This window comes from Mycteria americana, chromosome 28 (genome assembly GCF_035582795.1).
Source record: "Mycteria americana isolate JAX WOST 10 ecotype Jacksonville Zoo and Gardens chromosome 28, USCA_MyAme_1.0, whole genome shotgun sequence".
NCBI lineage: Eukaryota > Metazoa > Chordata > Aves > Ciconiiformes > Ciconiidae > Mycteria > Mycteria americana.
Genome location: NC_134392.1, coordinates 1,128,109 through 1,155,957, shown reverse-complemented (window position 1 = coordinate 1,155,957; position 27,849 = coordinate 1,128,109). Strand labels below are relative to the sequence as shown.

General features: G+C 59.7%; 2 protein-coding genes across 4 annotated transcripts in view; both read right to left on the bottom strand.

Moving 5' to 3' along the window:
* The window catches only part of SMARCA4 (SWI/SNF related BAF chromatin remodeling complex subunit ATPase 4), a 30,174-nt gene extending 5,911 nt beyond the window's left edge, over positions 1 to 24,263 (bottom strand). The window contains exons 1-28 of one of the 3 annotated variants that reach the window (XM_075525943.1): positions 24,105 to 24,263; positions 20,468 to 20,557; positions 16,276 to 16,567; positions 15,372 to 15,504; positions 14,529 to 14,927; positions 13,950 to 14,048; positions 13,197 to 13,455; positions 12,578 to 12,704; positions 12,259 to 12,432; positions 11,662 to 11,835; positions 11,358 to 11,525; positions 11,202 to 11,252; positions 10,316 to 10,446; positions 9,686 to 9,743; positions 9,052 to 9,170; positions 8,623 to 8,773; positions 8,035 to 8,198; positions 7,815 to 7,881; positions 7,357 to 7,467; positions 6,103 to 6,345; positions 5,337 to 5,450; positions 4,988 to 5,095; positions 4,185 to 4,271; positions 3,579 to 3,625; positions 3,238 to 3,404; positions 1,463 to 1,626; positions 396 to 623; positions 76 to 174 (exon numbers count right to left, since the gene is read on the bottom strand). In XM_075525943.1, the coding sequence (XP_075382058.1) occupies positions 76 to 174; positions 396 to 623; positions 1,463 to 1,626; positions 3,238 to 3,404; positions 3,579 to 3,625; positions 4,185 to 4,271; positions 4,988 to 5,095; positions 5,337 to 5,450; positions 6,103 to 6,345; positions 7,357 to 7,467; positions 7,815 to 7,881; positions 8,035 to 8,198; positions 8,623 to 8,773; positions 9,052 to 9,170; positions 9,686 to 9,743; positions 10,316 to 10,446; positions 11,202 to 11,252; positions 11,358 to 11,525; positions 11,662 to 11,835; positions 12,259 to 12,432; positions 12,578 to 12,704; positions 13,197 to 13,455; positions 13,950 to 14,048; positions 14,529 to 14,927; positions 15,372 to 15,504; positions 16,276 to 16,497 (3,864 nt within the window). In that variant the 5' untranslated portion in view covers positions 16,498 to 16,567; positions 20,468 to 20,557; positions 24,105 to 24,263. Of the gene's footprint in view, positions 1 to 75; positions 175 to 395; positions 624 to 1,462; positions 1,627 to 3,237; positions 3,405 to 3,578; positions 3,626 to 4,184; positions 4,272 to 4,987; positions 5,096 to 5,336; positions 5,451 to 6,102; positions 6,346 to 7,356; positions 7,468 to 7,814; positions 7,882 to 8,034; positions 8,199 to 8,622; positions 8,774 to 9,051; positions 9,171 to 9,685; positions 9,744 to 10,315; positions 10,447 to 11,201; positions 11,253 to 11,357; positions 11,526 to 11,661; positions 11,836 to 12,258; positions 12,433 to 12,577; positions 12,705 to 13,196; positions 13,456 to 13,949; positions 14,049 to 14,528; positions 14,928 to 15,371; positions 15,505 to 16,275; positions 16,568 to 20,467; positions 20,558 to 24,104 lie in introns of those variants that run through there. The other 2 variants (XM_075525941.1, XM_075525942.1) reach the window with 2 other exon arrangements.
* A 1,755-nt stretch (positions 24,264 to 26,018) lies between these two features.
* Positions 26,019 to 27,848, bottom strand: TIMM29 (translocase of inner mitochondrial membrane 29). The gene is made up of 2 exons (XM_075525898.1): positions 27,707 to 27,848; positions 26,019 to 26,806 (listed from the first exon to the last, which is right to left on the bottom strand). Exons 1-2 carry the CDS (start codon positions 27,768 to 27,770, stop codon positions 26,139 to 26,141), a joined length of 732 nt encoding a protein of 243 aa, XP_075382013.1. The 5' UTR covers positions 27,771 to 27,848; the 3' UTR covers positions 26,019 to 26,138.
* Between the last annotated feature and the right edge of the window lies 1 nt (position 27,849).

The following is a 27,849-nucleotide window of genomic DNA, read 5'->3' as shown; positions in this document are numbered from 1 at the left end:
CTGGCACGTGCGTTGGCAGACTCAGCAGCAAGGCCGAGGATTGAATGGGCGTGGAGACTGAACAACCCCTCTCACCTTTAGAGGTGGTTCCTCCAACTCAGCGTTCAGGCACAGGGTTGAGGCAGTGTGGGGGAAGCTTGCACTGCCACTGCCGCTGCCCGCGCTGTATCTGTTCTGTGGATAAATAGAGGACTTCAGTCTCCAGGGCTGTCAATCCGGCACCTTTCACCGACGCTAAAAATTCACTTCAAATAGAAACAAGTGTTCATGCTCCTTTTTCCTTCTAGCCCCCACGCCCTTGGCCTCGAGGACGCACAGAGCAGTGGAGCAAAGCCAGCCACACGTTCGCCATTCGCGCTCTGGAGTAGGAGGAAGCTGCCTGCGCTGCCCCTTACCTCGTCCTGCTCCTCGTGCTCCAAGATAGCCTGGAGGAAGGCTCTTCGCTCGTGGCTCGAGGACTTCTGGTCAAACATGCCGGCTTGGATAACCTTCTGATCAACATTCAGCTTGTATTTGGCGGCGGCAAGGATCTTCTCCTCCACGCTGTTGACGGTGCAGAGCCGGAGAACGCGCACTTCGTTCTGCTGCCCGATGCGGTGCGCTCGGTCTTGCGCCTGCAGGTCCTGCCGGGGAAGCGCGCATCGTTTGCCGAGGGATTTACAGCCAGCTCCCGCCGAGATAAAACACGCTTTATCCTCTAAAACGCCTCGTGGGAGACGCGGGCTGCACCCTGAACGCTCTCAGCGATCCCTGAGGACTACGGTACGCTCGCAGGGAATTCAGTTAACGGAAACGATCGGTACCGGTGGCCGCTCGCTCCTTAGGAGACCGAGCGCGCGTGGGGAAAGGAAAAAAAAGGACCAAGCGGACAACCGCAGCCAGACTTTGGGGACGGCTCTCTGCCTCTCGCAGGCCATCTGTCACCGGGAGCGTGCCCGCGGCTCTCCGCCAGCACCGGGCTCGGAGGACGGCAGAGTTTCAACGCCTCGACTCGTGCTGGGAGGAGGAGGAAGTGCTCCCCGACCTCAGCCGCTGCTGGCAGAGAGAATCTTTAAAGGTTTACTGCCAGCGGCAATGATTCATTTAGCTGCACGAGACTCTCGGCTTTTCCTCCAGCCTGCCTCACCCGCCAGAACCGAGCCCCGCTCGCAGCCGGGAGGGCGAACGCCCGGGTTCTTGCACAAGACTACACCGCTGGCTCTCATCCCGGGGACGCGGCTACGACACCGCGGCGGACGGATGGAAACGGCAGCCTTTGGGCGCAGGGTCTTCGTCGTCGGGCTGGGCTGCCAGCACCGGCTGCGCGTCTCGGAGAGGTGCTAACGCTCGAGAGCGAGCGCGGCGCTCTTCTGGGCACGCGAGAGAGATGGCGCGGACGGAGCCGTCTTCTCCATCCGTTTCGCTCGCCTTTTTTTTTTTTTTTTTTTTTGTTGGTTGGTTGGTTTTGGTTTGGTTTTTTTACCTGGTGAGGGTTCCAGTCGCTGTCAAAGATAATCACAGTATCGGCAGACTGGAGGTTCAGACCCAGCCCGCCAGCCCGAGTGCTCAGCAAAAAAATGAAGTACTCGGAGCCTGGCTCATTGAAAGTCTTTAACAACATGCCCCGGTCTTCTGCTTTAGTGGTGCCTAAAAACAGAGAGGAAGGGTTACTCCTGCCCCGGGCTACGCGCAGGCGACGGTCACGAGATCTGGCGGGGCGGGAGGGCGAGGGACCCCGCGGCGTTCGGAGGGGGCTGCCCGCCATCCGGAGGGAGCGCCGGAAGCTCCCAAGAGGCACTTTGGGTATCGAGGCCGCGGTGCCGTGCCGGCTGCCGGGGCTGACGGGCTCCGGCGGGGAAAGGAGAGCCCGGCTGGGCGCGGGCGCGCGTCCTGTGAAAGGACGCGGCGGCAGGGTGCGTGCGGCTGCTTTCGGTAGAAAGACTTGAGAGAAAGGGCGAAAGGGAGAGGAACGGCTAAAGCGGGCGGGGGCTGCCGGCCTGACTTGGCGTCTGCGCTGTCCGCGGGCGGATCAGAAAATCTCCCGGAGCTCCGGAGAGCGGTACCGGGAACGCGGCTGCTTTTAAGGCGGCGTTCGGTACCTTTGAGGCCGGGGTCGTTACGTGAGGTTGGCAGCAGCAGGAGACCGAGCTCAGCGATACGTGAGGGTCTCTCCCGGCCCGTCCTCCCCAAAGCCATCCTCCTTTAGAGAAAGGCAGCGCCGTAAACCACGCAAGGGCTCCGCACAAGCCCAGGGAGAGCTGGGGATGCTCCGGGTGCGAGGTGAGCTCGCCCTGCTCCACAGGGAGCCGTTAGAGACGCTCACGCTCACGCCAGTTGCGGGCTGTAAATGGTTCGGCACCGGCTGTGCCGTGGGGCCGGGATTCCCCCCGCTCGGCGACGAGGAAAGGGCGCACGGGGCGAGTTACTGCCCGGCTCTGAGCGGAAAGGGCCGGGGCGAGGTGCCGGCCACGAGCACGATGCCGCGCCAACACCCGTCCCGTGCTGGAAGTCGTTAAATGACGCGACCGAAGGAGCACGCAGCTCCCAGAGCAGAGACCGACTGCGAGGGAGAAACCTCGGGTTAAAGAACTGCTTCGGTCTCCTTCTGCACCTCACCTCCTCGGCAGCTTAAAGCTTCTCGCGGAAGGTCGAGTCTTTAAGGAGTTGGCACCGCTCTTTGCCGGCAAAGAGGGCTAGGGTCTGCGCAGACTTCAGCAGCCCCACGGCTTCGCGGGCACCTTTACAGGTATTCGGTGGTTTATTCCAACCGAAAAGGGTGGATTGACTTTCTTTTTCTACCAAATTAAATTTGCGCACAAACTAAGCTGCACGCCTTCCGACTTAAACCTGGAATCCGACTGATTAATTTGTATCTACGTTATTTTAATAAAGTTATAGGCCACCTGGCCTTTAACAGCATCCTTCGGGGGGTCCAGAATTAAATAGTAGATCGGCTGAATTTAAAAACGGAAACCGTAACTGAAGCAGCAGCCGCTGCTACTGTACGAAGTCAAAGGCTGCGCTTTATATCTCTTACCCTGCAAGGTTTATTGCTTTAACCTGCATCCTGCAAGCAGGGTTAATTGCTTTACGACGCGCTGTTTGATTCAGCCGCATTTCCCTTGCGAGAGATGGCCGGGTCGGTGAACCCGTAGGAGCTTACCTCGCTGCTCGGCCCCACGCGAGGGGTTTATCCTCACCGCGAGCCGTAAGTAACAGAGGGGCGGCTGCCGTCCCCCGCGCGTCAGAGGCACTCACCGTCCAGCCTGAGGTATTTGAATCCGCGGTAAGCAAAATAATCTTCCATGATGGTCATGAGGGAGGTCATCTGGCAGAAGAGCAGCACCTTGTGGTTGGTGGCTCGTAGTTTGGGGAGGATTCTGTCGAGGAGCTCAAATTTGCCTGAGGCACGGTACAAATCCAGTCTGGGAGGAAGAGAAGAGGGAAATAAGGGTTTGATGCTAAAAACGCGGCGTCTCCCTCGCGTAAGGCTTATCGGTGCTCACGACAGTATCGCCAGCTCGTTTACCGTGCACTCGCACACCAAGGGAAAGACACAAATATCCCCCCTCGTTATAATTCCAAAATATCCTACGTACCCTTGCACGATACCTCCCGTGAACCCCAAGTGCTCGGAAAAGGATTCCTGCAACCAGAAAGAGAAACGACGTCAGAAACTCTCCTCGCACGCAAAGAAATCCAACAAAGTCCTGGAACCGCCCTAAAAGAGAACCGGCCCTGGGGGCCAGGCAGGGAGCACTGGTGACGGCAGGGAGCACTGGTGACGGCAGGGAGCACTGGTGACGGCAGGGAGCACTGGTGACGGCAGAATTCCCGCTCCCGAAGCGCCTCGGGGAGCAGGCGCGGGAACGGAGCGATTTTAGAAGGTCTGCCTGGTGTCAGACAGCAACACCCTTTGTGTCCAAAGAGATCAGCCCGAAGGGATACACCCGGTCTCGCTCTTTTTAGGCGACGCTGCTTCACCGAGCTTTCAGACCATTTTGGGTGGCAAGAAGGAGCGTTTCGAGGGAAGCCTGGTCGGCACAGCGCCGCGCTGAGGGCCAAGCAGCCAGGTTAACGCTCGGTCCGTGCCGCAGCCACAAGAGCCGCTGGGTTTATCTCCGTTTAGGAGGGGGACGGAACGGTCTTCCACGTTTCCAGAGAGCGTGCGGTCACCGCGCGGGCCAGCCCTGAGCCCACGTTACCTCTATATGCTGAAACATGTAGGGGTGGTTGCAGATCTTCCGCAGCTGCATGATCGTGTTCATTAAGGTTTTCGTACCGCCTTTACCCTGCGCAAACGAGACGGGAAATTAGAAATGTGAATTTAAGTTTACGGACCGCAATAGCTACCTGGGTGTTCCTGAGGAATATTCTGGGAGTATTTAGATGGGGGTTCACAGCCCCGAGGCTTCAGCAGTGCCCGGATCTAGCTGGAGCTGCGTCTAGAGGCACTGGACCTGGAGCGGGGCTGCCTGGGTGGGCGGCCGGGCTCTCCCCGTTAGCGAGGGGCGAAGTTCAAGGTTTTAAGAGAGACGTTAAAGTCACCTTGGGGAGTCTAAGGAGCAAAGGCTGCTGAAGAGCCAGCCGCTTTGGGGGAGGCAGAGCTGAAGAACGCGGAATTTTTTACCTCCAGCTGTTAGTTCAGACCAAACCGTCTTTTTTTTTTTTTGTTGAATTAATTGCCATTTGACTTTCTGATCACTTTGAAAAGCAAGTCGGCGGCCTCTGTGGGTCTCCTGGCAGGATTATACCCACCACAATCCTCACGGCTCACCCGGACGCGCGAGGGCTCCGTGCTGGGCCAAGCTCAACCCGGGACCCTGCGGCAGCCCACCCCCCTGAGCGGGCCGTCGGCCCACTGCTCCCACCCCCGCCTTCCAGGACTTCTTGTTTTGCTGAGAAACGGGGTTTTTGCTTTAGGCGTTGCTTTAGGACAGAACAGACACCCCCATCCCCGGAGGCGCTTCCAGCCCCGCTCCCACAGCGGAGTGATCGGCGGCCAGACCTTTTTGTCCTTCTCGGAGCCGTCCGTGAGGAGCACCCCCTTGGCCTGCATGTGCCTGTAGAGGACCCTCTGCAGAGCGGACATGTCACACTTGATCACGTACTCCACCTGCAAGGACCCAGGAGAGGTTAATTCCCGAGGCCATGCGAGCGAGCACCTCCAAAACCCCGAGACGCTGGATCCCTCTGAAGCGTTGGCACAAATTCAGCCGCTTCGAAAGCCCGGGGAGACCCCGAGCTCCCCGTTCTCAGAGGAATCAACCCAGCCACCTCTTTATGGAGCTGAGCAAAGCCCACACCCCCCCGCCCCGAGACGGGGGAAGAGCGGGACAGTTTCTCCCGGCCGTTACCTTTTCGGGCAGCTGCGCTTCGACTTCCTTCTTCAGCCTCCGCAGCAGGAAGGGGCGCAGCACTTTGTGCAAACGCCGAATGATCAGGATGGTTTCTTCTTCGTTCAGGTCTACCTGCGTCACCGGGAAAGGGAACCGTGTCACAAGGACGCCTGGAAGTTCCCTTCCTCGGCATCCCTCAGGGGTGGCGAGATTCCCAGGCTCAGGGTAAAGCACAGCGACGCATCGCTCCGCACGGGACGGAACCGAGACACCGAAAGTCTCTTTGATGTAATCATCGCAATCTGAGGTTTCTGCACTGATTTTTTATTTTTTTTTTTTTTTAAGGTCAGGCTCACATACCGTCCCCCAGCTGCCTGATAACCTGCTCTGCAAAACCTCAGCTGCTGCGACTCAACAGGAGTCGCTTCAAACAGCTCCAGAGCCATTAACGGCACCGACGGCAGCTTCACCGTTTGAGAACTACACCAGCAAGAGCCCAGCCGGCTTCTGCCACCGACGCTCAGACATCTCGGCGACGGGAGAACCATCGACCTGCCCTCGTTTCCAGTACTCGGGTATCGCTCCCTATTTTCCAGTCTTCCAGTAAAACCCACCCCAAAGAAATCACGTTTTACAGGATGGAGCTCTGCACCTCGCGAGCGGAAATTAGGGATTTTTTTGCGAGCGTTTAGACGCAAGTTACCCAAACGCCAGGCGACCGACAGCAGCCCTGACACCTCCCCCCCCTCAGCTGCAACGGCCACCACCCGGCTTCCCGCCGTACCTTTTCTCCCGTCATGGCGAAAGGAGCGTTAAACCACTGCTCGAACGTGCTACAGCTCTTGAAGATGGTGGGCAGGAGGAAATTGAGCAGGGCCCACAGCTCCGGGAGCTTGTTCTGCAGCGGGGTTCCCGTCAGCAGCAAACGGCGCGGGGCCACGTAGTGCGTGTTGAGGACCTGGGTGAGTTTGCAGTGGTGGTTCTTCATTCTGTGGCCCTCGTCCACGATCATGTACTTCCAGCGGATCTGCGGGAAGGAGGAGGGCGGTGTGGGCAAGGGACGGCGGCTCTCTCCACCGCAGCTACGCCTGGAGAATCCCACCGACAGCCTTTGGTAGACCTGGGCCTCCGGAGGCGTCCAGGAGAGACCCAAGGCAGCCGGGATGGTGGAAACCCGCTCTAAGCTCTCCTAAGCTGCTGCCTGCGCTCCCATCAGGAGCACTTTGTGTGGCTCAGAGACGGACACCGAAGGAGCGGGGAGAAAGGGAAAACACTAACGCCAAATAGCCGACAGACCGACGCCAGCTTTGGGGAATTTCAGTATTTCGTGAGATTTTTGGCCGTTAGCAAATCAAGCCGTGTTTAACTCTCCGCAATACAAAGGGAGAAGAGAAGACCGTTCCCTTCGAAGCCTCGCCGAGGCAAGGCACGTCAGCTTCAACATCAGCGTCTTACGATCCAGGCGGGCCCTCATCACCGAGGTAAGCGGCGCTGCAGAACTAATTCTGAGCGGAGATTAAAGCCGTCAAACCCGGGGTTTTGACTTGGCGCGTTGCCTGCGTGCTTTTGAAACGGCACAACCCTTCCAACCCTGGGGAAGCCTCGACGTTTAATCTTCACCCTGCGGCTGCCGGCTAAGTACGGGAAAAACCCTCCGCCGCTCAGCCAGGGCAGAAGGGCAATGACCATCTTGTAGGGGTTCTAATAAATATTCATTGTCCTACGAATTGCTTTATTAAAAGGGGAAGAAAAAAAAAAAATATTTGCTGCATCACGGGATATGCAGCAGAAAATAACGAGAATGCTACACCAGTTCTGGCTGCCGAGGGTAAGCAGCAGCTCCTCGCCTCCCGCCACGTGACGACGAGAGACTCCAGAGATAAAAATCTCGCTTAAGAGGCAGGATTTTTCTGACAGGGACTGTCTCGGTGACATCCGCGCAGCGCCCGCGAGCGCAGCGAGGAGGGGCGATCCTCCTGCCGCAGCCCAAATCACACCGAGCAGGGAGCCGCCGTTGCCTGCTGCTGGCAGGACTCACCTTGGCCAGGATGTGCTTATCTTTGATGATATATTCGTAAGTAGTGAGCAAGACATTGAATTTCCCGCTTCGGAGCTGAGGTACGAATGCCCGTCTTGCTGCCGGAGAGCCCTGGAGAAAGAATTTAAAACAAAAATGTTAAACCAGACCATAATTTCCAGGAGAAGAGAGGTGGTGGGAGTAGTTGTTATCCACACGGAACAATTGTTCCAGTTACAGAAAGGCAGCGAGAACATTTGTGCAGACGGTAGCAGCTGGATTCCTTCGGCCGTTAAGGAATGAAAAACAAATGTGGATTTCATCGATTTAGCGCCAGGAAGCGTCCCAGCTTCCTTGGGATAATGGAAATATTGTTGGACTGGAAGGAGGGAAAGGCAAACTGGCATCCAAGGAATCCTCACGAAACGGGCGGCCGAAGGAGCCCGGTAGGCGCGGGTAAAAAGACGGCCGGTACTTGCCTTGTACGAGACCTTCACCACAGAAGGAGCCCATTTGTCAAACTCATACGCCCAATTCGACAGAGTTCTGGGGAAAAAAAAAGAAAGAGAAAGGGTAAAACTGGCCCTTGCGCAAGGGGGAATCACACCGCGGGGGCTGGAGCCGGCACCGACGCCAGGCCGAGCGTTTTCTGTGCTGCGCAGGGCCGGGAGGAGCGAGGAATTCAGGGCTGGCACTTACGAGAGAGGTACGATAATGAGGAAGGGTCCGTTGATGCGTTTGTGCTCCATGAGGTATGTGATTAAAGCGATGGTCTGGATGGTTTTGCCCAGACCCATTTCATCTGCCAGGATGCCGTTCAGGTTGTTGTTGTAGAGGGACACCAGCCACTCCAGACCTTTGATCTACGGGGAAAAAGGAGGGATTAAAAAAAAAAAAAAAAAATCAGACTGCAGACAGAGGAGTCGCGTATCAGATGTGCTAACGACCTGCGCGCTCCACCCCCCATCTTAGGCATGATGTAGATGAGCTCCCTATACACTATTAACGATCTCATTTTAATTATTTAAAGCCAGCCACTGGCATTGACGTATTCCTCTCCTCTCGGGGCCGCGGACACACGCGGAGAGCTGACGTTCTTTGTTTTAAGCAGCGAGCGAGCCTGGCTCGTTATCTTGCGCCGGACAGACGCGCTGGCTCTGCCCTCGGCTCCCGTTTCGTGCCACCAGGAGCGTCTCGGCACAGCCTAAACCTTGGTGCCTCCTGCCGAAACCTCCTCGTACCGCACCTCCGTTCGGCACGGCAGGCGCGCTCTTCCTCAGCTCTCACCTGGTACTGCTTGAGGACCCCGTTGACCATCAGCGTGGACTGCTTGTCCACCCTCTCGGTGACGGCGTGGGCCACGGCATAGTACGACTGCAGGCCCCTCGCCAGCGCTTGAGACACCCCGTATTCATCATCAACGTCTTGCTTAGCATTCCTGCAGTGGGGGAAAAAGGAAAAAAAAAAAAATTGGGGATTAAGATAATCCCTTTGGAGAAAACTCCCGGGGATCCCCATCAGTCCCGGGGCGGTGAGCTTTCCCACTACGCGCCAAATTCGGTCTCATTTTGGAAAGACCGCTCTCCGGAACCAGGAGCAGAGCAAACGCCACCCGCCAAATTTCGCTCCTTTGACACAAAGCACGCGAGATTCACAAAAGCGACTCTGAAACGGAAGACGGCGCGCCACGAGAGCGGGTTAAGCGGCGGGGCTCACTCGATAATGTGTCTGGCATCCACTTCTGAGACATCGTCGCTGTCTGGATCGGGGATCTTTTTCTTCTCCTCCACAGGCAGGGCAGGCTGAGCAGGTTGCGGTTGCTCCTCTTCCTCCTCCTGCCAGGAGACACAAAGCGCACCCTTCTGAGCACAAAGCCGCTCGTTCTCGTTTGTACGACGGAAACGGCAGCAAAACCTGCTCAGGAGGGACCGAGCCTGCGGACAACCACCGCGTACGACAGGCTCCGAAAGCCCCAGGGGAAGCACTCGCCGCCCCAGCAGCTCGCAGACCGAGACTCTGCCTGCGCGGGCGCGTCCGCTAACGAAGACGGAGGCTACCAGAAGCGCGGGCTCACGCCGTTCGCTTCTGAACGTCCAAAGAGTTACGCGAGAAATATTTGGGAAGAAAACCGGGCAGCCAAGGAAACTGAGCTCAGCGTCTCCTCGCTGCCCCTCGTTTTCTTTACACGGGTTTTTGGGTTTATTCTAAATACACTTATTTGAGCTGACTGACACAGATCTGTGCTGGAAAAAGTAATTCTTGAGATGAGCTTAGCGCGGTACGTACGGCTGTTTCCTATTCTCTCAGAGATATTTAAAATACAAAAGAGACGGGTGGTATTTCTCCTTACCTCCTCCTCCTCTTCTGACCCACTTTCTTCACTGTCAGATCTTGGAGCTACTTCATATCTAATTAAATACAAATATTAATATTTAATTGCAAACCTGCTACCAACAGCACTCTACACACAGCAGGAGAGCAGCCCGGTTCTAGAAACTCCTGCGTTAAAACTCGGATTTTGTTATCAGCGTTCTTTTTTTTTTTTTTTTTTCCCCTTAAATAAAATGCTTATTTATTTATTTTTCCCCTCACGTAGTTCGTTTTCACACGCGCTCTCGGGAAAGCGTACGAGCCCGAGCGCCCGCGTCCGGGGCCACCCACCAAGCCTCCTGCAAGCCTTTCCCACATCATTTCAGTGGCCGCACCGAGGGAGGCTGATGAAATCTTTCCTTCCCGATCCACAGCCCCGCTGCTTCCAGCTCCCCGCGCTTCCCAAGCTTTGGGCCCGGGCCAAGCGCTTTCCTCCCCGCCGATCCCGTGCCGAACATCAACCCCAGCCCTCCGAACAGCATCGCGACCGGCACCGTCCCAGCGCGCGGCCGGAGCTCCCCGTTCCCCTGCGAGCTCCGGTGTGCCGCAGGTCAGCGGCACGGGGCGGGGGGCAGAGGAAATCTCCCCTCGCCGTGCCCCCGGGACTTACCCGGGGTTCATCTCCAGCCAGGCTTCCAGCTGCCCCGCCTTCGGGGCATCGGTGCCGGTGAGGATCTTGCCGCTCTCCACGTGGATCACTTTGACAGGGAGATCGCTCATTTGGCTCGTCTCGTCCAGCGGCTGAGGAATCAAAGTCAGGCTGCGGGTCAGTATTTTGATTTTTCTGCCTCGAAACGAGGCTTGCATTTACATCGACGTCTACCGCTTCGACCAAACCCCCCCCCCCCCGCCCAGGACCACCGCGACAACCCCTGAGATGAACAAAACGGCCGACTGCTTGAAATACCACGTCACCAGAGGACAGGCAAAGCTCGAAAGCCGACGAGATTTTAACATTTTGCTTTGAAAAAAATCATCGTAGAAATTACGAATCTTTGCGTGGGAAGGCACGTTCAGATGCCAAACTCCGTTCATACGGGAACAATTAATTCGAAATATCACTGAAAAGCTCCTCTGCTCGCAAGGGGTTTTGCGAAGCGCCAAGCACAGGAAGTTCAACGCAGAGGGTTGATGCCGGCGCCTCGCCGGGGCCGCTCGCGCGGGCAGAGCTACGGATCCCAACCCAACCGACCTGCCCACGCTCACACGGGAGAAGCGCAGGGGAGGAAACCAAGCTCCCAGATGTCCTAAACGCCGAACCGCCCTCCCCTGCGGCAGCCTGAGAAAACCATTCCCGTCGAGGACGGGCAGAGCGATCTCTCTTTCCACCCTGGTGTAAGTTCTATTTCAGGAAGTCTCAATTCAGCCGCCCGCTGCGTTAGATCTCTCATCGTCGGCGGCCTTGCAGCGGGGAGGATCGTAACGGCCCTTTTCAGCAGGTGGCTGATGTTTCCTACCCTACTTGGCACGGCGTGAAATAAGATTATTGGGCTTACTTCGCCATCTGGTCCGATCGCCGGAGTCTGCCCTTCCGCGTTCTCTGCCTTCTGAAAGAGGAGGAAGACGGTTGTTAGCGACCCAGCGCCGAAGGAAACGACAAATTCGGCAAAGACGTTACTCCAGCGCCCCGCGAGGCTTCGCTTTCAGCTCACCTTCTTTTTCTTTTTCTTCTTCTTCTCCTTGGCCACCTGCGCGGCCTTGTGCTGCCGCACCAGCTCCGTCAGGTTGGCTACGTACTCGTCCGTCTGCTGCAGCAGGTAGGCCAAGCGCTTGTCCTTCTTCTGATCGATGAGCTTGCGGTATCCTTCCTCATCTTCAGCCTACGGAAAGGAGGATCGTTAACACCCCGCTAACGAGATGAGCCCTCTGTGCACACCCTGAACACGGAACAGCTCATCACGCACACGCGGTACGTCGCGTGCGCACACGCAAACCGCTTCCCAGGCCACCGCTTACCATCAGACGGCGCATTCTCTCCTTCTCGATCCTCTCGTTTTCCTTCTTCTGCTCGCGCTCCGTGTTGGCGTGGTAAGTAGCCACCGCCTTGGTCAGCTTTTGGATTTTGCCCGTGACGGAGCGATGGTATTCCTTGAAATCTTTAGCGTGCTGGAGAATGCTATTGAGGTATTCCTGCGGGGAAAAGGAAACGGCAAACAGGTCAGGACTCGTGCACTTAGATCTAAGTGAATACATCTAACGCCATGCGCCAAGTGAGATCGACTCCTCTTATATTTAATTGGCTATTTCAGTTGGAAGGGACCTACAACGACCACCCAGTCCAAACAACAACCACCCAGTCCAAACAACGACCACCCAGTCCAAACAACGACCACCCAGTCCAAACAACGACCACCCAGTCCAAACAACGACCACCCAGTCCAAACAACGACCACCCAGTCCAAACAACGACCACCCAGTCCAAACAGGATCTTTCTCTAATCCCCTAAAAAAACAAAAAAAAGGAATTCCCTAAAGAAGTTGAGCCCCGCCAATTCCAGCCGCCAATTCCTCCGGTGCCCCTGAAAACGGCACGCGCAGCACGCCGCGGCTGACCTGGTGCTTCTGCCTGCGTTTCCGTTCTTGCTCGATCTTCTGCTGCTTCTCCAGCTTCTCGGTGATGCGAGCCTCGCGCAGGGACTGCCGCTTGCTGCGCTTGTACGCCTTGGCGTTCAGGGCCGTTTCCAAGGCCGTGTCTCGCCTCATGCACACCACGACTTCCTGACGCAGCTTTTGGAGAGATTCAGATTTAAAAAAAAAAAAGGGGGGGGGGGAATTAATTCCACGGGTGATGCTGCAGAGTATTACAATAGCGCGAGTTTCGTGCCACCCGCGGCGAGTTAATAAACCAGATTTCCTTTGACAGACAGCTTACCTGTCGCTGAAAATTAAGCAGCCTTAGTGCTTTAAGTTCAATGGTAGCTTTGGTTCTCAGGTCACCAGCCAGGGAGCCAGGAAGGTTTTCCAGCTCTTGGATTCTGTGAGCGATGCGAGCTTGCAGCCTGCAGAGGAAGGAGACGGGATTTCACGGCAGGCAGGGACCAGCGCAAGGAATTCGCTTTCGCTCCTCTCCCGAGGAGAAGCTATCGAGTACAGCTCTGATTTGTGGAGGCCTCATCTCGAGCGAGATGGAGGCTCTTGGCAGCCGAGCGGCCGCTCGGCATCCAGCGTTTTAAGTCTGTTTTAATCAATTGGCACAGCAGAGGCGCTCCCCCTGGCAGACGGGCACCCGCGGCCTCTAATACGACGTCAGCGGTGACAATCCCTGGAAAGCAGGGGGGACGCGATCTCGGGAGGTGCCTTGAGAAGCTCCAAGGAAAACATACGCCCCCCTTGTCCCTCCAGACCTCCGCACGTCGCAGGTTAATAGGAGGTAAAACGGGACGGGGAATCGTTTCGGTGTGCCTCAAGAGGACGAAAGTACCGGTGGTGCGAGGAAAGCGAAGAGGGAACCGCTCCAGCCCCCGTAACCCGAAGCGCGGCACGGCGCCTACCTGTACTCCCTCTCCTGCAGGATTTCCACCGGGTCGAGTCCTCTGGGTTTCTGGATGGGCGTGATCCGGTTCTGCTTCTGGTGGAGCTGCACCATGGGGGCCGGCTGGGCCGGCTGCCCGGGAGACTGCGTCTGGGGCGGCATCACGGGCGACGCCGCGGGAGGCACCGCCGGGGGGGCTGGCGAGGGCCGGCCGGTGGGCTGGGGAGGAATCAGTTTCTGAGGTGTGCTAGTGGGGGCTGCAGCATTTGCCATTGGTCCTGTGGAAAAACAAGCCAGAGCGCTGTCAAGAAAGCGGCGAGGAAAAACATCCCCAGTTCCCTTCCCTGCGTAAAGGGAAGCAGCTCGGCGTACGCGGAGCTCGACTTCGGCACAGCTCACCGGCTTCCCTCTCACCTGAAGCCACCGCCTCTCCGCCCCACCATAAATTTAGCAGCAAATAAACGCAACGGCCTCCCTCCCCCGATGAGGCCATTAAACTTTGAACGGCCGGCTCAGAAAGCGCACGCAGAGCTCATAAAGCTCGAGCAGACCGCCGCGCCGATTCAGCCAGCTCTTCAGAGAGCTCAGTTGCCATTTACAGGATTTTAACCAGGAAACTCCAAGCTCCTTCCACCGCAGCGGCACGGAGCACCGACAGCGGGCTTTCCCGCTGCCCCGGCGCATCGCTTCGTTAACGGCCGGCCCCAAACGAGCTCAGGGCTCCGTGTCACGGTTTAAGGCAGGTTTGCTGCCAATGAGCCCCAGGTCTCACCTTCCGGCCAGGGCTTGGGGGGGCCGCCGGGGGGTTGCCCAGGCATTCCTGGGGGAACTCCTGAGGGTCCGGGAGGGGGCATGTTAGGCCCTCCTATACCTGCAGAAGGGCCAAAAAAAAGACAGAAAGGGAAAAAAAAAAAAAAAAAAAGAGAAGAAAAAAACCACATTAAGATGTTGATCTTTGCGTGTGCTTACCAGGAGCAAAGTTTATCCTCCCACTTAGGAGAGCCTGACCAGCACGTACGTCTTTTTGCAAGCACATAACCCCCCCGGCGTGCCCCCTGCCCAGCAGAGATGGCGCTGGAGGGACGAAGCCGCCCTCCCACACCCCAAACCGCCTGGAGGAGCCTCCGCCTCGCTGCTTCGACAGCAGCCGGGCGGGATGAATCCCAAGTCCCAGCCCCGGGAAAGCTAACGGCCGCGAATCGGACGGGCTACGAGACGCCCAAATGGAAAACCCAAACCGGGCGACGCCAGGGCGGCGGCGAGGGTCAAACCGTGCCAAAGCGGGGTAAAACGCCCTCCCGCCAGCAAACCCCCGGTGCCGCCAGGAGGAAGGCGAAGGGGCGGCGCTCACCGTGAGGTCTGTTATAGTTTGGAGGTGTCGGTCCCGGTCCAGGCCCTTGCACTGGTCCTTGCACGGGTCCTGTCCCGGACACGGAGGGCGGAGGTAGTGTCGGCATTTGCTGCTGCATTCCAGGCATGGGTCGCTTCCCCTGCACCGCCATCTGAAGGTGGTCAGGGAGCGGCTGGCCTCTGGCCAGCATCTTGTAGGCCATGATCTGAGCTCTCAGCTGGTGCAGCTGGTTCTGGTTAAAAGGGGTCGGGCCCCGGTTCTGCTGCCCCAGCGCTTGGGGGTCAGTGCCATCCAAGGGGACTCCGCCGGGGCCGGAGGACATCTGAGGGCCAGAGGACGGACCGTTAGCCGGAACCGGACTCGAGGCGTGCTCGGAGCCGCCGAGCGGAGAAGGGTAACCTGGAGGGAGAGAGACAGTTAGACGGGAGCGGAGGGCTCGCAGCCACGGGGATGGGAAGAAAAGAAAAGAAAAACTACAAAAAACTTCTCGCCCCCCCAGTGGAACCTGCACCTGATTTAAACCTGGAAACCCTGGGAGTGCTAAATCCTTCCCCAAATCAACCATTTAAAGCAAGCAAAGTTCCTGGACGCGAGCAGCTGCGTGGGAGCGCTGCGCTCGGCGTACGAGGCCACGCCGATCTCGGCACGCAGCGACAGATCGTCATTCTCCGAGTTTGACCTTCTCAGGCGATTCTTTGCCCGTTTTCATGACTATCCTAACAGACGCCCCATATACGTGTAAATAGAAGAGGGAAGCAAAGAGCCGCGGACGCTCTGGGAGCTCCAGGCCGATCCACAGCCCTGTCCTCACAAAAGGATTATTTTTTTCTTAAAGAAACCAACCTTGAGAGTGTTGATCCATCGGGCTCGGAGGAGGACCCATTCCCGCGTGCCCGCCGGGCCGCATTCCCATGCCTTTCATCTGGCTGTAGCGAGGATCGTCGGTTATTCCCTTCTCATGCATGGAGTCCATGGGCTGCGGGAGAAAAGCAACATCCCAAAATCCACTCCGAAGACGGCTGCGCGGAGGCGAGACGCGCTCCAAAGGCACGAAGGATTCGCCGCCCGCAGCGCGCGCGCGTCCAGACGCTACCGACAACCTCCTCAAAATGAAAACCTATTTGCTGGCAAAATACCGTACGTCACAGCGAGCCACCCGCGTTAAACGGTGGGGAAGGGAGTATGTACAAGGGGATGATAAAAGAGACTTGAAATCGCTTAAATGCTTTGCCTGCGTGGTTTTTCCCCAGGTCTTTCAGCTGATGATGCTGAAGAAGATCGGAAAAAATTACAGATTGAAAAAGACTGAGAAAAAGGGGGTTTAGATGACAAAATAAAACACCCCCCCCCCAAACGCTTTGGTGGAAGAAACAGCAAGGGAGAAGGGAGGCTTGCTTTCCCTGAGCTCCAAATTCCCAAGGAGAGAAACCGCCACGAGACGTTTCACTCTCCTTCCTTATGTAGGAATTCAGCTCCGACTAGATTGCACTCGCAATCCGGAAGCGAGCTGAAGGGACAGGTACGATACTCTGACATCTGCGGTAAGCGAATCGCGTAAACTCAACTCCGAAATAAACTGTTAACTCCTCAGTCTTCCCGTCCCAAGAGAAATACGATGCGTGAGCATCCAAAAAAAATAAACTAACAGGAAAACTAAGCTACCTAAGCCGCTCTTCCTCGTCCTACCGAGGCGGCACCTATTTTTTCGGACGGCGGCGCCCGGCGGCAGCCTCCGAAGCCCCCTCACCTTGTGCATCTGATGCATGTTGTCCTGAGCGTAGCCCCCCGGCCCCTGAGGCGGCAGCGGGTGTCCTGCCGAGGGCGGTCCGGGGCTGGGTCCCATCATACTGTGTGCAGAGCCGGGAGAGGGTCCCGGGCTGGGTCCCAGCATGGCGCCCGGAGAGGGGCCCGGCCCCGGAGAGGGCCCCGGGCGAGGCGTTCCTCCCATCGGAGGATCCGGAGTCGACATCTTCACAGCGGGCGCCGGGAGCGGGGTCCTGTCGCCAGAGAGCTCCTCTCGGCCGGAGCTGCCGCGGCTCCTGGAAGAGCCCCGGAACCGGGCACAGAAAAGGGAAATTAGGATTAGGTACAGGCAGCCGTTCGCAGGCGCTCGCGCCGGGCACGTTACCCAGAGCAAAGCCCTTGCTAACGAACCAAGGGCACGTTAGCGACCCCGGCCTTGCCGGCGTTGCAAAGCCGGAGGCATCAGGAACAAGAAACCCGCTCCCGAATCCATCGTCCGCGGATGGATCGTCATTTGGGCAGGAGCAGACAGCACGCCGTGATCCGGTCCATGTGGAAAGCGTTTTTTTTTTTCAGCTGCAGTGGTTTTGTACCAGTTCTGGGAGCAATTTTTTTTTTTTAAATCAATTTAAAGTCGTCTCACACTCGCTTCGGCTTCCGGCAAACCTAACTCCGGAGATGTGGGTTAAGCCAAAATATCCTGCTGGAAGCGGGCAGGGAAGCATCGAAATCCAGCGCCTAAATGGTCCAGAGACTCATTTAAATTAAACGGGCAATTTGCGGGGAAAAGTGTTGCTCTTACGCAAGAAACTAGAATTTCTGGTTAATTCAGACAGAGGACAGAAGAGCTATTAAAAAAATTAGACACCCGTCCCAGTTTGGGGTTTGGAAATGTATTTGCGGTTACAAATAGGCAGAGAAGCCCGAATCCATCCTCCGGTCCCAAAGCGGGATCAATTCCACCTAAAGCGCTATTCCTGCTGCGGGAAATCTCACTTCTGCAATTGCGAGTATAATCCAAACTAAAAAAGAAAGAGAGCGAACTTATCTGTCTGGCGCGAGACATCAGATTTAATTTATTTCCCCTTTAAAATGAGGTTTGACGAAGGATGCAGCGGGGGGATTTTTGCCTCGAGGGGTTTGTTGGGGAAGCAGATCTCGTTTTGACCGATAATTACGACCGACGTCGCTGCTGGGAGCTGTTGGGGGCAGCGAGGGCGAACGCCGCTGCGAGATGAGGGGCCCGGTTGAGCCGAGGGTCGCAGCGAAGGGGGTACGCCTGGCTGGGGCCGGTCCCGTTCCACCTCCCTGTCGATGATCTGGAGGCAGGAGTTAACACCAGTTTGCTGCCGATATTAAACCGGGAGGTGCCGTCGGCTCTCGGGAGGGACGAGAGGCCGGGCAGAAGGATCTGGATAGATCAGAGCGTTGGGTGATCATCAGCGGCGTGAGAATTAACGCGAGCGAATGCGACTCTGCGCCTGGGATGCAGTAACGCCGGGCAGAGGTACAGATTGGGAGAGGAGCCGCATTTCGGCGATGCCCTCAACGACGTTCACCTTTAAAGGTGGGCCAGGCACGGGGTGACCCTCGCAGGTCCCTTCCAGCTGGACCGCTCTACCTACTGGAAATCGCAGAAACAGAAATTATTTTGACTTCAAAATACGGTGAGAAGTGGAAGCGTGGGGGTTTTTTTTTAAGACTGCAGATGGTTGCGACAGACACAAGGCCCAGTTAACGTAGAACAGCTACTGTCCTCGGCTCCGACCACGCTTCTCTGGGCAGAGCCCATCAGGACGGCGATCTGCAGCATCACCCCATTTCCACTTAAAAACGCGGCCGCGCCGCAGCTTCTGCGGGATATAAACCCCCCGTTCGCTGCCTGAGCCAGATTAAAAGATTGGCTTGCTGGTGAGGCAGGTGATAGAAGTTAAACCGGATGTAAAATAAGGATGCAGCGTTATCCCATCCAAAACCGGTGGTTTTCTGAGCGGTGAGGCCGGGGAGGAACACGTGTGCGTGCCACCCCATCTGCTCGGGCTACGCCGGGGCAGGTAAACGCTCGCAGCCACCCGGGAAGGCAAATCCACGTCTGGGTTTCACGCTCTGATGCACGTTGCAGCTGCGAGAGCGAAGAGAAACCGTAACCGGAGGATCCGAAGGCAGCAGCGTGGCCAGGAGGAGGACGCAGGGCTGAAAACACGGCAGGCAGAGGCGGCTCTCCAGCGCGTGTGTTGGACAAACGGAGCCGCCCTCCGTCCCGGAGTTAAATCTGCAGAAATCCCGAAAAAAGAAATTCCTGAGGCTCGTGCTTGCCGTCTATGGTCAGAGGATGAGAGAAGGGCAAAATGCTCCTTTTTTAGGGTCAGCTCCTCCAATATTCACCTTGAGCGTTCCCTCCTTTTTTACATCTTCACTGGAAACACCATGGCGCACATCAGGGCCATTTCTCAAGAATTAAGAGGATTTTAAGACGTGACCGGAGATACGTTCCAGCTGCACAGGGTATCCAAAACAACCGTAATTAACGTGCTCCTCTTTGCACTCAGAACGAAGCCTAACGAGCGCAGGGTAGACGATCCCTCGCCGAGCTGCTAACCCTCCCTCCCGAAGCTTCTGCCAGCCAGGAGCTGGGGCCGGGTGGTGTTTCATCCGGATTTGTTCTGGTAATTTGTGGTTGCGGGTGTTTATTTTTCATTTTCCTCCCGTGCTGTTGGTAAACACGACGGAGCCAAGCGCTTCCCACAAACACGGCGTTGAAGGGAACGATCGTGCCTCAGACCGCAGGAGCTCTCGGATTCACGCTTGTCCCAGAGCCAGGGGAATTCAGGCGCTCGTGTTTTCACACGAGAAGGTGCAAAGCGGCTGTTAAAAAGCAGAACATGCCTAAAAACTTCCCTTTCCCCTCGTCCTAAATCTGTCCGGCTCCGTAGCAGCGCCAAACCCACAGATTTAATAATCTTAAGGATCTGTGGGCCACGAAAAGGGTAGGCAGCCTCCAAAGTTCACGCTCGTTTCCTGCTGGAAAATCCAGACTTGAGCAAAACAGCAGCGATTCCCAGGACACGGAGCAGCCATCGGGGAGGGAAACTTCCCAAAATATCGACACGGGGCGTCCCACGCTCGCGCGGGAGGCAGGAAACGTCCTCGGAGGCGAGCGGAAGCACCCTTCATCTATTAAAACGTCTTTTGGGTGCTTGAGAAAAGCCGTACGCTCGCCTCCGCTCTGGGGACGCCTTTTTCTCAGGCGATCCCGCTCGTGGAGCGGCTTTCAAAGGACGCAGGCACGGCTCTTGTCTTTGAACAGAAACGCTACGGCTCTTCAGGCTGTACGCTTCCCAATTTAAAAGAAAAGAATATTCAATACTCACGTCACTCGCCGGCACTTCTCGAATCGTTTGATCGCCGCCTCGCTAGCCTCAGAAGGGGAACAGCGACAGGACCTCGAGGCGCGAGGGCACCGAGGGTTTCAGCCTTCGCAGGCGCAAAGGGTCGAGGGAACAGAAACGCGACTCGTGGCCGTTTTCACTCATTTTTTGCAGTTCTGAGGGCGTCGCTCTGCCAGGCAGCTGTGCCGGCGCCAGGTACCGTGAAAATTCAGCTTTTACAGCTGCAGAGCCTCTCGTTTCCAGGCGGAGGGGAGCTGGGCTGAGCGGCCAGCCCGCCCACAGGCACCCCGAGAGCTGCCCCCCGCGACAGGAGGCAGGGCTTCATCCCCGAGTTAAGTCCTTCCAGCCCTCCGGAATCTTTCTCTTTCCACCCCCAGAGGAAAACAAAGGCTGCAGGAGCCGTTTCCCTCTCCTCTTGCCACAGCTAACGAGGAAGCGAGGACTAATGAAGCATTTTTGAGAGGAACGGAGGGACGCTACCCGCCTACCGACAGGCGACTCAGCCCCGTTGGGGCAGGAGCTGCGCCCCGGCGCTGGCTTTTCCAGGAGAAAACCAAAATAAACAGCGTACTTCAAGGAACGTTACGGAATTGTGAAGTACTTTTTCCTTAAAAACAGAGGTCTGCTCTTCTCCGGCGCCGCTGGAGACCCAGGCCTGGGCCAGCACCAACATCACCTCTCCACTACAGCAATTTTATTCTTATTTCTAAGAAAAACCCATCTGCCCCCCTAACGTCACCCACGGGGGCGGCTCTGACCAGCGCTGGGTGCTCCCGAGGCAAGGAAACCCGAAATCCAAGCACGTACCTATGGGCACGGAGGTCTCCGACCCCTCACGGCGCAGCGCCGGCGCGGCAGCGAGGGGAGGTCTCGGGATGTCGAGGTTTTAACGCAACGCTGCAGGGAGGGAAAAACGGCAATTAGTCGGCACCCCTCGTTATCCGGCGCCAGGAGAAGGGCACCTCCTCTCCATTTCGCCCAGTCTCCCAGGAGAGGCGCGTTAGCAGGCGTTAACGATGCGTGCTACTCGTCAGCCTGTTAAAGATGTAAAGTTCCTAACGGCAGCGCCCAATTTGATGGGGTTTTTTTGAAATTTGCTTGCTTATGGGGAAGTTAAGGCCTGGAAGAAGGTGCGGGAGGGGGGAAGGCGGCACCGCTTCCCCTCCTGCCTTGTCCGCATCTCCTCTGAGATTACAAACCCGCGGAGGAAGAGGCTGTCTGTCCGTCCGTCCATCCTGCGAGCGGCTGCTGCTGGCACGTGCCGGCGAGGCCACCGGCACGTCGAGGCCACCGCGCCGTGCGGCAATAGCCATCCCCTCCCCGCGGTGAGCCCCGGACCTCCCCGGGGCTGGGGCGGGGGGGGGGGGGGGGGGGGAGTGGATTTTTGGGCGAGGGCACAGCCGTGCCACACAGGCACGGTGACATCTGCCACGACGGTGCCGTAAACACACAACAATCAATTAAAGAATTAAAATTAATAACCTGCGTGTTCGCTACGGCAAGAGAAATTTCACGCGCTCCTGTGCAAAAATACATCTCGCTCCTTTCCACGACCGTAATTTGATTTAAAAAAAAAAAAAAATCACTAGCTCATAGGCTAGGAATCGTTATTAAGTCCTTGACTGCAGGAGGAAAAAAGCCTTCCTTAATTAATCCGAGTCATTTGTCGGGGGCAGCTTGCTCGCTTTGCCTGTTTACGAGGCTTTTCAGCGTGTTTTCCTAACGTATAGAGCCAGGAGAGACGGCTGGGTGAAAAATAAGTTGCTTCTCTGAAAACCCGGGTTATTTTGTTGGCAAGCCCAGTGCTGGTCAGTTAAAAATCGTCCCCCAGAGCTCGGGGTAGGCTCAGCCCCGAGTTTTCTTGTCTCAGGTGAAAAGCTTACAGGATTTTTAAGCTTTTCTGAACTTTTAGTGTCAAAACAAGCCCAGAAGCTCAAACCGTGCAGGGGGGTAAATGAAACCCACCGCCCGCCGCCGCTCGTTTCTTCGTTATCTCGGTGCAGCTCATGAATTTTAAGCGGCAGCTGCACAAATCCCTTAATTACACCCCCCCTCCCCCCCGCCTCCTTCAGACTCTGATCTTCGAAGGAAGAAAATAGGAATTATTCTAACAGGGGAAATTAGCAGCAGAGTCCCCGGGCTCGCCCGCCCATCTTCCCTCCCATCCCAGCAGCGAGCGGGTCGGCAGAGCCAGAGCGGCTCCAGTCAGTGCCCACCGATCGGGGAAAAAAGGAAAAAAAAAAGAGGGAAAAAACCCTCCTAACCTGTAGAAGACCTCTGTCACCCCGCGCCTCGCCGCGGAAAGCTAAAAATCACGCTCTGCTGGCGCAGGAAAACGCTGCATTTCACCTCAAAAGATCTGAACGTCGCACGAAAATAATTTAGGATTATTTTTCCCCCAAATCGGGAGCTTATTGATAAAAATAATCACCAAGGGCTCGGCGTTTCTCAGCAGCCCGACGCCGCAGGGATCTCCCTGCAACATGACGCCGGTGCCTGGCTTTAACGCATCGGGAACCCGCAGCGTCGGAAAAAGGGACAGCTTGGGGACTGCGCCCCAAAATCTCCCTCCGCGCTGGCCGGGACCCCCAGGAGCAGCCCCGAGGGACCCCCCGACAGCCCCGATGGCGACGCTGCCTCAAAACAAAAGACCGCGGCGCCGAGGGCTGCGCCGCCAACAAAGGGGAGGCAGATTCGCCCCTCAAAATGGAAGACGACGGCCGAGACACCCCCAATCTGAGCGAGCGGGGACACCGGCGCACGCTCCTCGTCCCTGCGAAGGAACGGGCGTCGGGCTTTGTGCGGCACCAGGGGATTTCTGTGGGGCTTTTCGCTAACGAGCGTCGCGATAAAAACCGCACACACCCCCTCTGCGACATCCCTCCCCACAAAGCGGGGCCCTCGCTGCGCCCCGTTCCCACCGGTGACGGCGGCTGAGCCGGATCCCCCCGATCCCCCCACATCAAGGGCGGCCTTTGTGCTGGGAAGGGTGATGGATTCCCAGGGGGACGGAGACCGGGGCAGCTCCTGGAGGAGCCTGGGCGAAGGGAGCCCATCCTCGGGTGCTGGGGTACCGTCACCCCCCGCCCCGTGCCACCAACCCCCAGAAAGGGGGAAAACTCGATTAATTTTAGGGGTGGGGAGACAGAAAGGGAGAAGAGGATGGGAGAGATGGGATGGGGGGAGGCCGATCCCGGCGTTGGAGGAACAAGGTGAGGCCGCCGCAGGCTGAGGAAGAGGATGCTGAGACCCAGAGAGCACCCCAAAACCAGCTGGGGGGTGGCTGGGGGGAGGGGAGGGGTGTGACAGTGACAGCAGCTGGGGAGGGTCCTGGCTTGGGAGGAGAAGGGCGAGCACCCCGGGAGGAGGGGGGTGTCACGGGGGGGGGGGATGGTGTCCTCCAGAAGGACAAACAAAGCCCCGATGGGGAGGATGAGGAGGATGGGGCTGGGGGGGGAGATGCCCCCCGGAGAGCGGGGGACACCACGCAGCCCCCAGGCGGGCAGTGGGGCTGGGGGCACCGGACACCCGGGAGGGTGGGGGGAAAGGGCTGGATTTGGGGGGAGGGTGCCCCCCTTTTGAAGGGGGACACGGAAAGAGGCTGGGGAGCAGCGCGGGGTTGGGGGGGGGGGGAACTGCGGTGTCCCTGACCCCCCCTCCGCAGCACAGGCGGGGACAGAGCCCAGCCTTGCCGGCCCCGCAGTGGGGAGATGGGGGGGGTCTGGAGGAAGAAGGCTGGAAAGGGGGGTGCCCCCGATGGGGGGGCACTGAGGATTGCTACAGGGGGGAGACGGTGGTGGATGAGTGATGATGGGGTGGAAGGGAGGAGGATGCTGGGGGGGGGGGGGGCTGGGGGGGCTGAAAAGGGGGGGTGATGGGGGAGGGATGATGGGGGGCTGAAAAAAGGAGGCTTAAAAAGGAGATGGATTAAAAGGCTTAAAAGGGGAGGCTTGAAAGGGGGTGATGGAGGCCGGGAGGGGGTCTGAAAAAGGGGGGGAGGATGTCGGGGGAGATGCTGAGGGGTTGGAAAGTGGGGGATGCTGGGGGGGGCGCAAAGAGGGAGTGAAAGGAGGGGGATATTGGGGGGGGTGCGAAGGGGAGGAGAGAGTTTGGGGGCAGAGGGGGGGATGCTGCGGTGGGCCGAAGGGGGGGGGGGGGGGGCAGAGGGCGAGGGCACCCCCGGGGGGACGAGGTCGGGCGGCTGCTGCCGGTCGATGGGGGAGGCGGGGGAGGCGCGGAGCCCCCCCCCCCCCCCCCGGCCCCGAACAATGGGCAGCGCGGCCGGCGGCGGCGGCAGCAGCAGGAGCGCTCCGCCGAGCTCCCGTGACCCTCCCGGGCCGCCGTACCCCCCTCACCTCCCCCCCCCCCCCCCTCCTTCTCTCCTCCCGGCCCCATTCAGCCGGGCTCCGGCCCCGCCGCCCTGCCAGGCCCCACCGGCCCTTACCGCGCTGGCCGCCGGAGGAGCCGCTCGCAGGGTCCATCCCCGCCGGGCGGCCCCGTCTCGCCGGGCGCGGGGGGAACAAAGGAGCCGCCGCCGCCGTCGCCGCCGCCTGAGGGAGCGACGGAGACGCGCGCGCCCGCCACAGGCACCCAGCGCGCGTGCGCGACTCCTCGCGCATTTCCCCCCCTCCTCCCCCGCCCCTTCGCGCGCGCGCGCGCGCGCCCCCGGCCGACCAATAGCACGGCGCCCCTCCGCCAGCGCGGCCAATGAGGGCAGGGGAAGGGGAGCGCGCGCTCCCCCCGCCCCCTCTCCTCGCAGCGGCCGATGTGGGCGTGGCGAGCCCGCCCCGTCCGGGCCATTGGCGGGGGGGGGCGGGGAGGGGGGGGGGAAGCAGGCGCGCTTTGGCCAATAGGAGGAGGCGGGACGCAGCCGGCGAGGGAGGGGGGGAAGGCCCCGCCCCACCCGCTCACCGCGCTGCAGCCAATGGGAGGCGCCCTCAGGTTCTCCCCCCTCCCTTCCTCCCCTCCGCTTGTCCGTCTCCCACGCTTGCAACCAATCAGCGCGGCGCGATCGGCCTGGCGCGGGCTGCGTTCCCACCGCAGCCAATGGGACGGCGAGAAAGGGGCCGGGGGGCGGGAACGCCGGAGCGGGCGGGGGGGGGGGGGAGAGAGATACAGGGAGAGAGAGAGAGAGAGGCGGCGTGCGCGCGCCAGCGGCGCGTGGGCCCCCCCCCGCGCATGCGCAGTGACCGCGCCACTGCGGCGAAGGGGAGGGGCGGGGGGGGCTGTGAGGGACCGGGGGGTCCCGGGGGTCCCCAGGGCGGCCCGGGCCCTTCTCCAGAGCGAGATGGGCCGCGACGTGAGGTAATTTCATGTAATTTTGGCTTCCCGCTACCTCCCCCCCCCTCCCCGAGGGGCTCGGTCGGGGTACGGGGGCGGCGGGAAGAGACGACACCCCCGTCACGACACCCCCGTCACGACACGACACCCCCGTCACGACGCCCCCCGTTTTGGGAGACCCAAAATGTGCAAAAAGAAGGGAAAAAATGAACTGGCGACCCCCCCCGCGCGATGTCCCTTGGGGAAATGGGGGGAAAAGGGGCTTTTGGAGGGCAGAAACTTGGCTTTTCCACAGAATTCCCGCCTGAGGTGAAACGCATCGATTTTGGGGGCCAAAAAGTGGAATAATTAAGCCCGAGCAACGAATTGATGGCCGCAGGTCGCCGCTCGTTGGCCCCCGACCCCAGGCCGGCTGTAATTAACATCTCGCGGGGCTGTTATTAATTAAGCCGCAGCCGCGCGTCCCCCGCGGCGCTCCCGTAATCGCCGAAGGAAATCGAGGCGTAACGAAGCGTCCGGCGTCAGGCCCCGGCGCTCACCGAATCCCGGTGAATGCCCCCAAACCGGCCGGCCGCGGGTTTAGGGCAATTTCTGTGGAAACGGAACGTTTGCCGTCCGGCGGAACCGTTTCCGCCGGTTTTGGGGTCGGGGCGGGGAGTTTGGGAGAGACGTCGGGGATGGAGGAGGGAACGCCTCGGTCCTTAAAAATGTAGTAAATATAAAGTAGAGATGTATATATAAAATATTTATATATTTATATATAAATATTATATATAAAACTGTATAAATATATTAATTAAACACGGCGGGGGGGAGCTGTTGCCTCGCCGCCAGCAATAAATAATTCACGGGGGGGTGGGGGGCGGGTGGGGGTGGACGCATCGATGCCCTAACGAACGTCTTAACGAGCGGCTGAGCGCTAATTAGGAAGGCGCGCCGAAAATGAGATGTCTCAACGTCTAAAATTAATAGCGAGACGCCGTAACGAACGGCTGGCGGGTAATCGGGGCGCAGCGAAGCGTCCCCGCGGCGCGGTCGCTCCCCCCGCCCAAGCTGCCGGCGCCTCGTTCGGGGTAAATCCACGCGAATTCGGCGGCGTTAACGAGCCGTAAAGGAGATTTCAATAAACGACGAGTTACAAACGCGAATTCAGCCGCGTTAACGAGTTGAACGCGCCGCCCGCGGCCGGGGGTCCCGTTCACGGATCCCCGGCGCTGCCACCGATCCGCGCGCCGCCGTCGGCGCGCGCCGGTGCTGCCGCCTCGCTCTCGGCGCGCCGGATCTCCTCCTGGGTGAGGACGACGGGCCGGAATTTCTCCAGGAACTGGCTCTCGTTGCGGTGGGAGCGGAGGTGGTGGGGGTCCAGGCGGCGCAGCCGGGCCGGCAGCCCCCCGAACTCCTCCTCGTTGACGTCGCAGTCCCGCAGCCGGGCCCCCAGCACCCACCAGCGTCCCCAGAACCCCACGTCCAGCAGGCGACCGGGCAGCTCCCGCCAACGCGGCCGCAAATGCCGGCACCGCGCCGGGTAGAGCGCGGCGTCGGCGGCGTGGGGGGCTTCGTAGACCACCGCCAAGAAGAGGAGGTTGCGGTAACGCAGCCGGCCGGCCTCGCGACGCCGCAGCAGGCGTTGGACGTGCCGGTCGGCGGCGGGGCTGCGGGTGCCGGGGGAGAGGAGCAGCAGCGCGCCGGCCGCTTCCACCGTCGCCGCCTCGAAGGATTCGGCGCTGGGGACGGCGGCGACGCAGGCGGCCGCTCCCGCCAGCCCCGCCAGGGAACCCGCCGCCGCCCCGGGACGGCGACGAGCCCCCAGCGCCGCTTCCCGCGCCGCCGCCGCGTAGTCCTGCAGCAGCGCCCGCCACCAGCGCCCTGCCGGGGCCGTCAGCCGGGCCGCAGCCCTCACAGTGGGGGGGTCTGGGGGCTGCCCCCCCCAGACCCCCCCAGACCCCCCCACTGACCCCGGGGTGTCGGGGCTGCCCCCCCCAGATCCCCCCCACCCCCCCCCCCACTGACCCCGGGGTGTCGGGGCCACCCCCCCCACTGTCCCCCCCCAGACCCAGGGGCCGGGCTGCCCCCCCCCCCGACCCCCCCCACTGACCCCGGGGGTGTCAGGGCTGCCCCCCAAGTTCCCCCCCCCACACCCAGGGGCCGGGCTGCCCCCCCAGACCCCCCCCTCCAAGACCGAGGGCTCCTGACCGCCCCCCCCCAGTCCCCCCCACCAGACCGAGGGCTCCTGGCCGCCCCCCAGACCCCCCCCATTGACCCCGGGGGTGTCGGGGCTGCCCCCCAAGTTCCCCCCCCCCAGGGGTTGGGGCTGCCCCCCCAGACCCCCTTATTGGGCCCGGGGGTGTCGGGGCTGCCCCCCAAGACCCCCCAGTGAACCCAGGGGTTGGGGCCGCCCCCCCCCCAGTGTCTCCCCCCCAGACCCAGGGGTCCTGGCTGCCCCCCCAAACCTCCCCATTGACCCCGGGGGTGTCGGGGCTGCCCCCCAAGTTCCCCCCCCCCGACCCAGGGTGGGGAATGCCCCCCCAGACCCCCCCATTGACCCCAAGAGTGTCGGGCTGCACCCCCAGGACCCCCCCCGTGAACCGAGGGGTCCGGGCTGCCCCCCCCAGACCCCCCATTGACCCCAGGAGTGTCGGGGTGCCCCCCCCGTTGGTCTAGGCCGCGCCCCCGGCCCCAGGCTCCCGCCCCCCCCCCCCCCCAGGGCTCAGCCCCCCAGTTGCCCCCGGGGTCCCCGTTGCCCCGGACCCCCCGGGCCCCCCTCACCGATGCGACTCTCCGCGAGGCGTCCCCAGAGGCCGCGGCCCCCCCCGGCCGCCGCCGCCGCCATGGCCGGAAGCGGCTCCCGCCGGGACGGACCCAGCGACGGACCGGGCGGAACCACGGCGGGGGGAGGGGGGGCGGAGGGG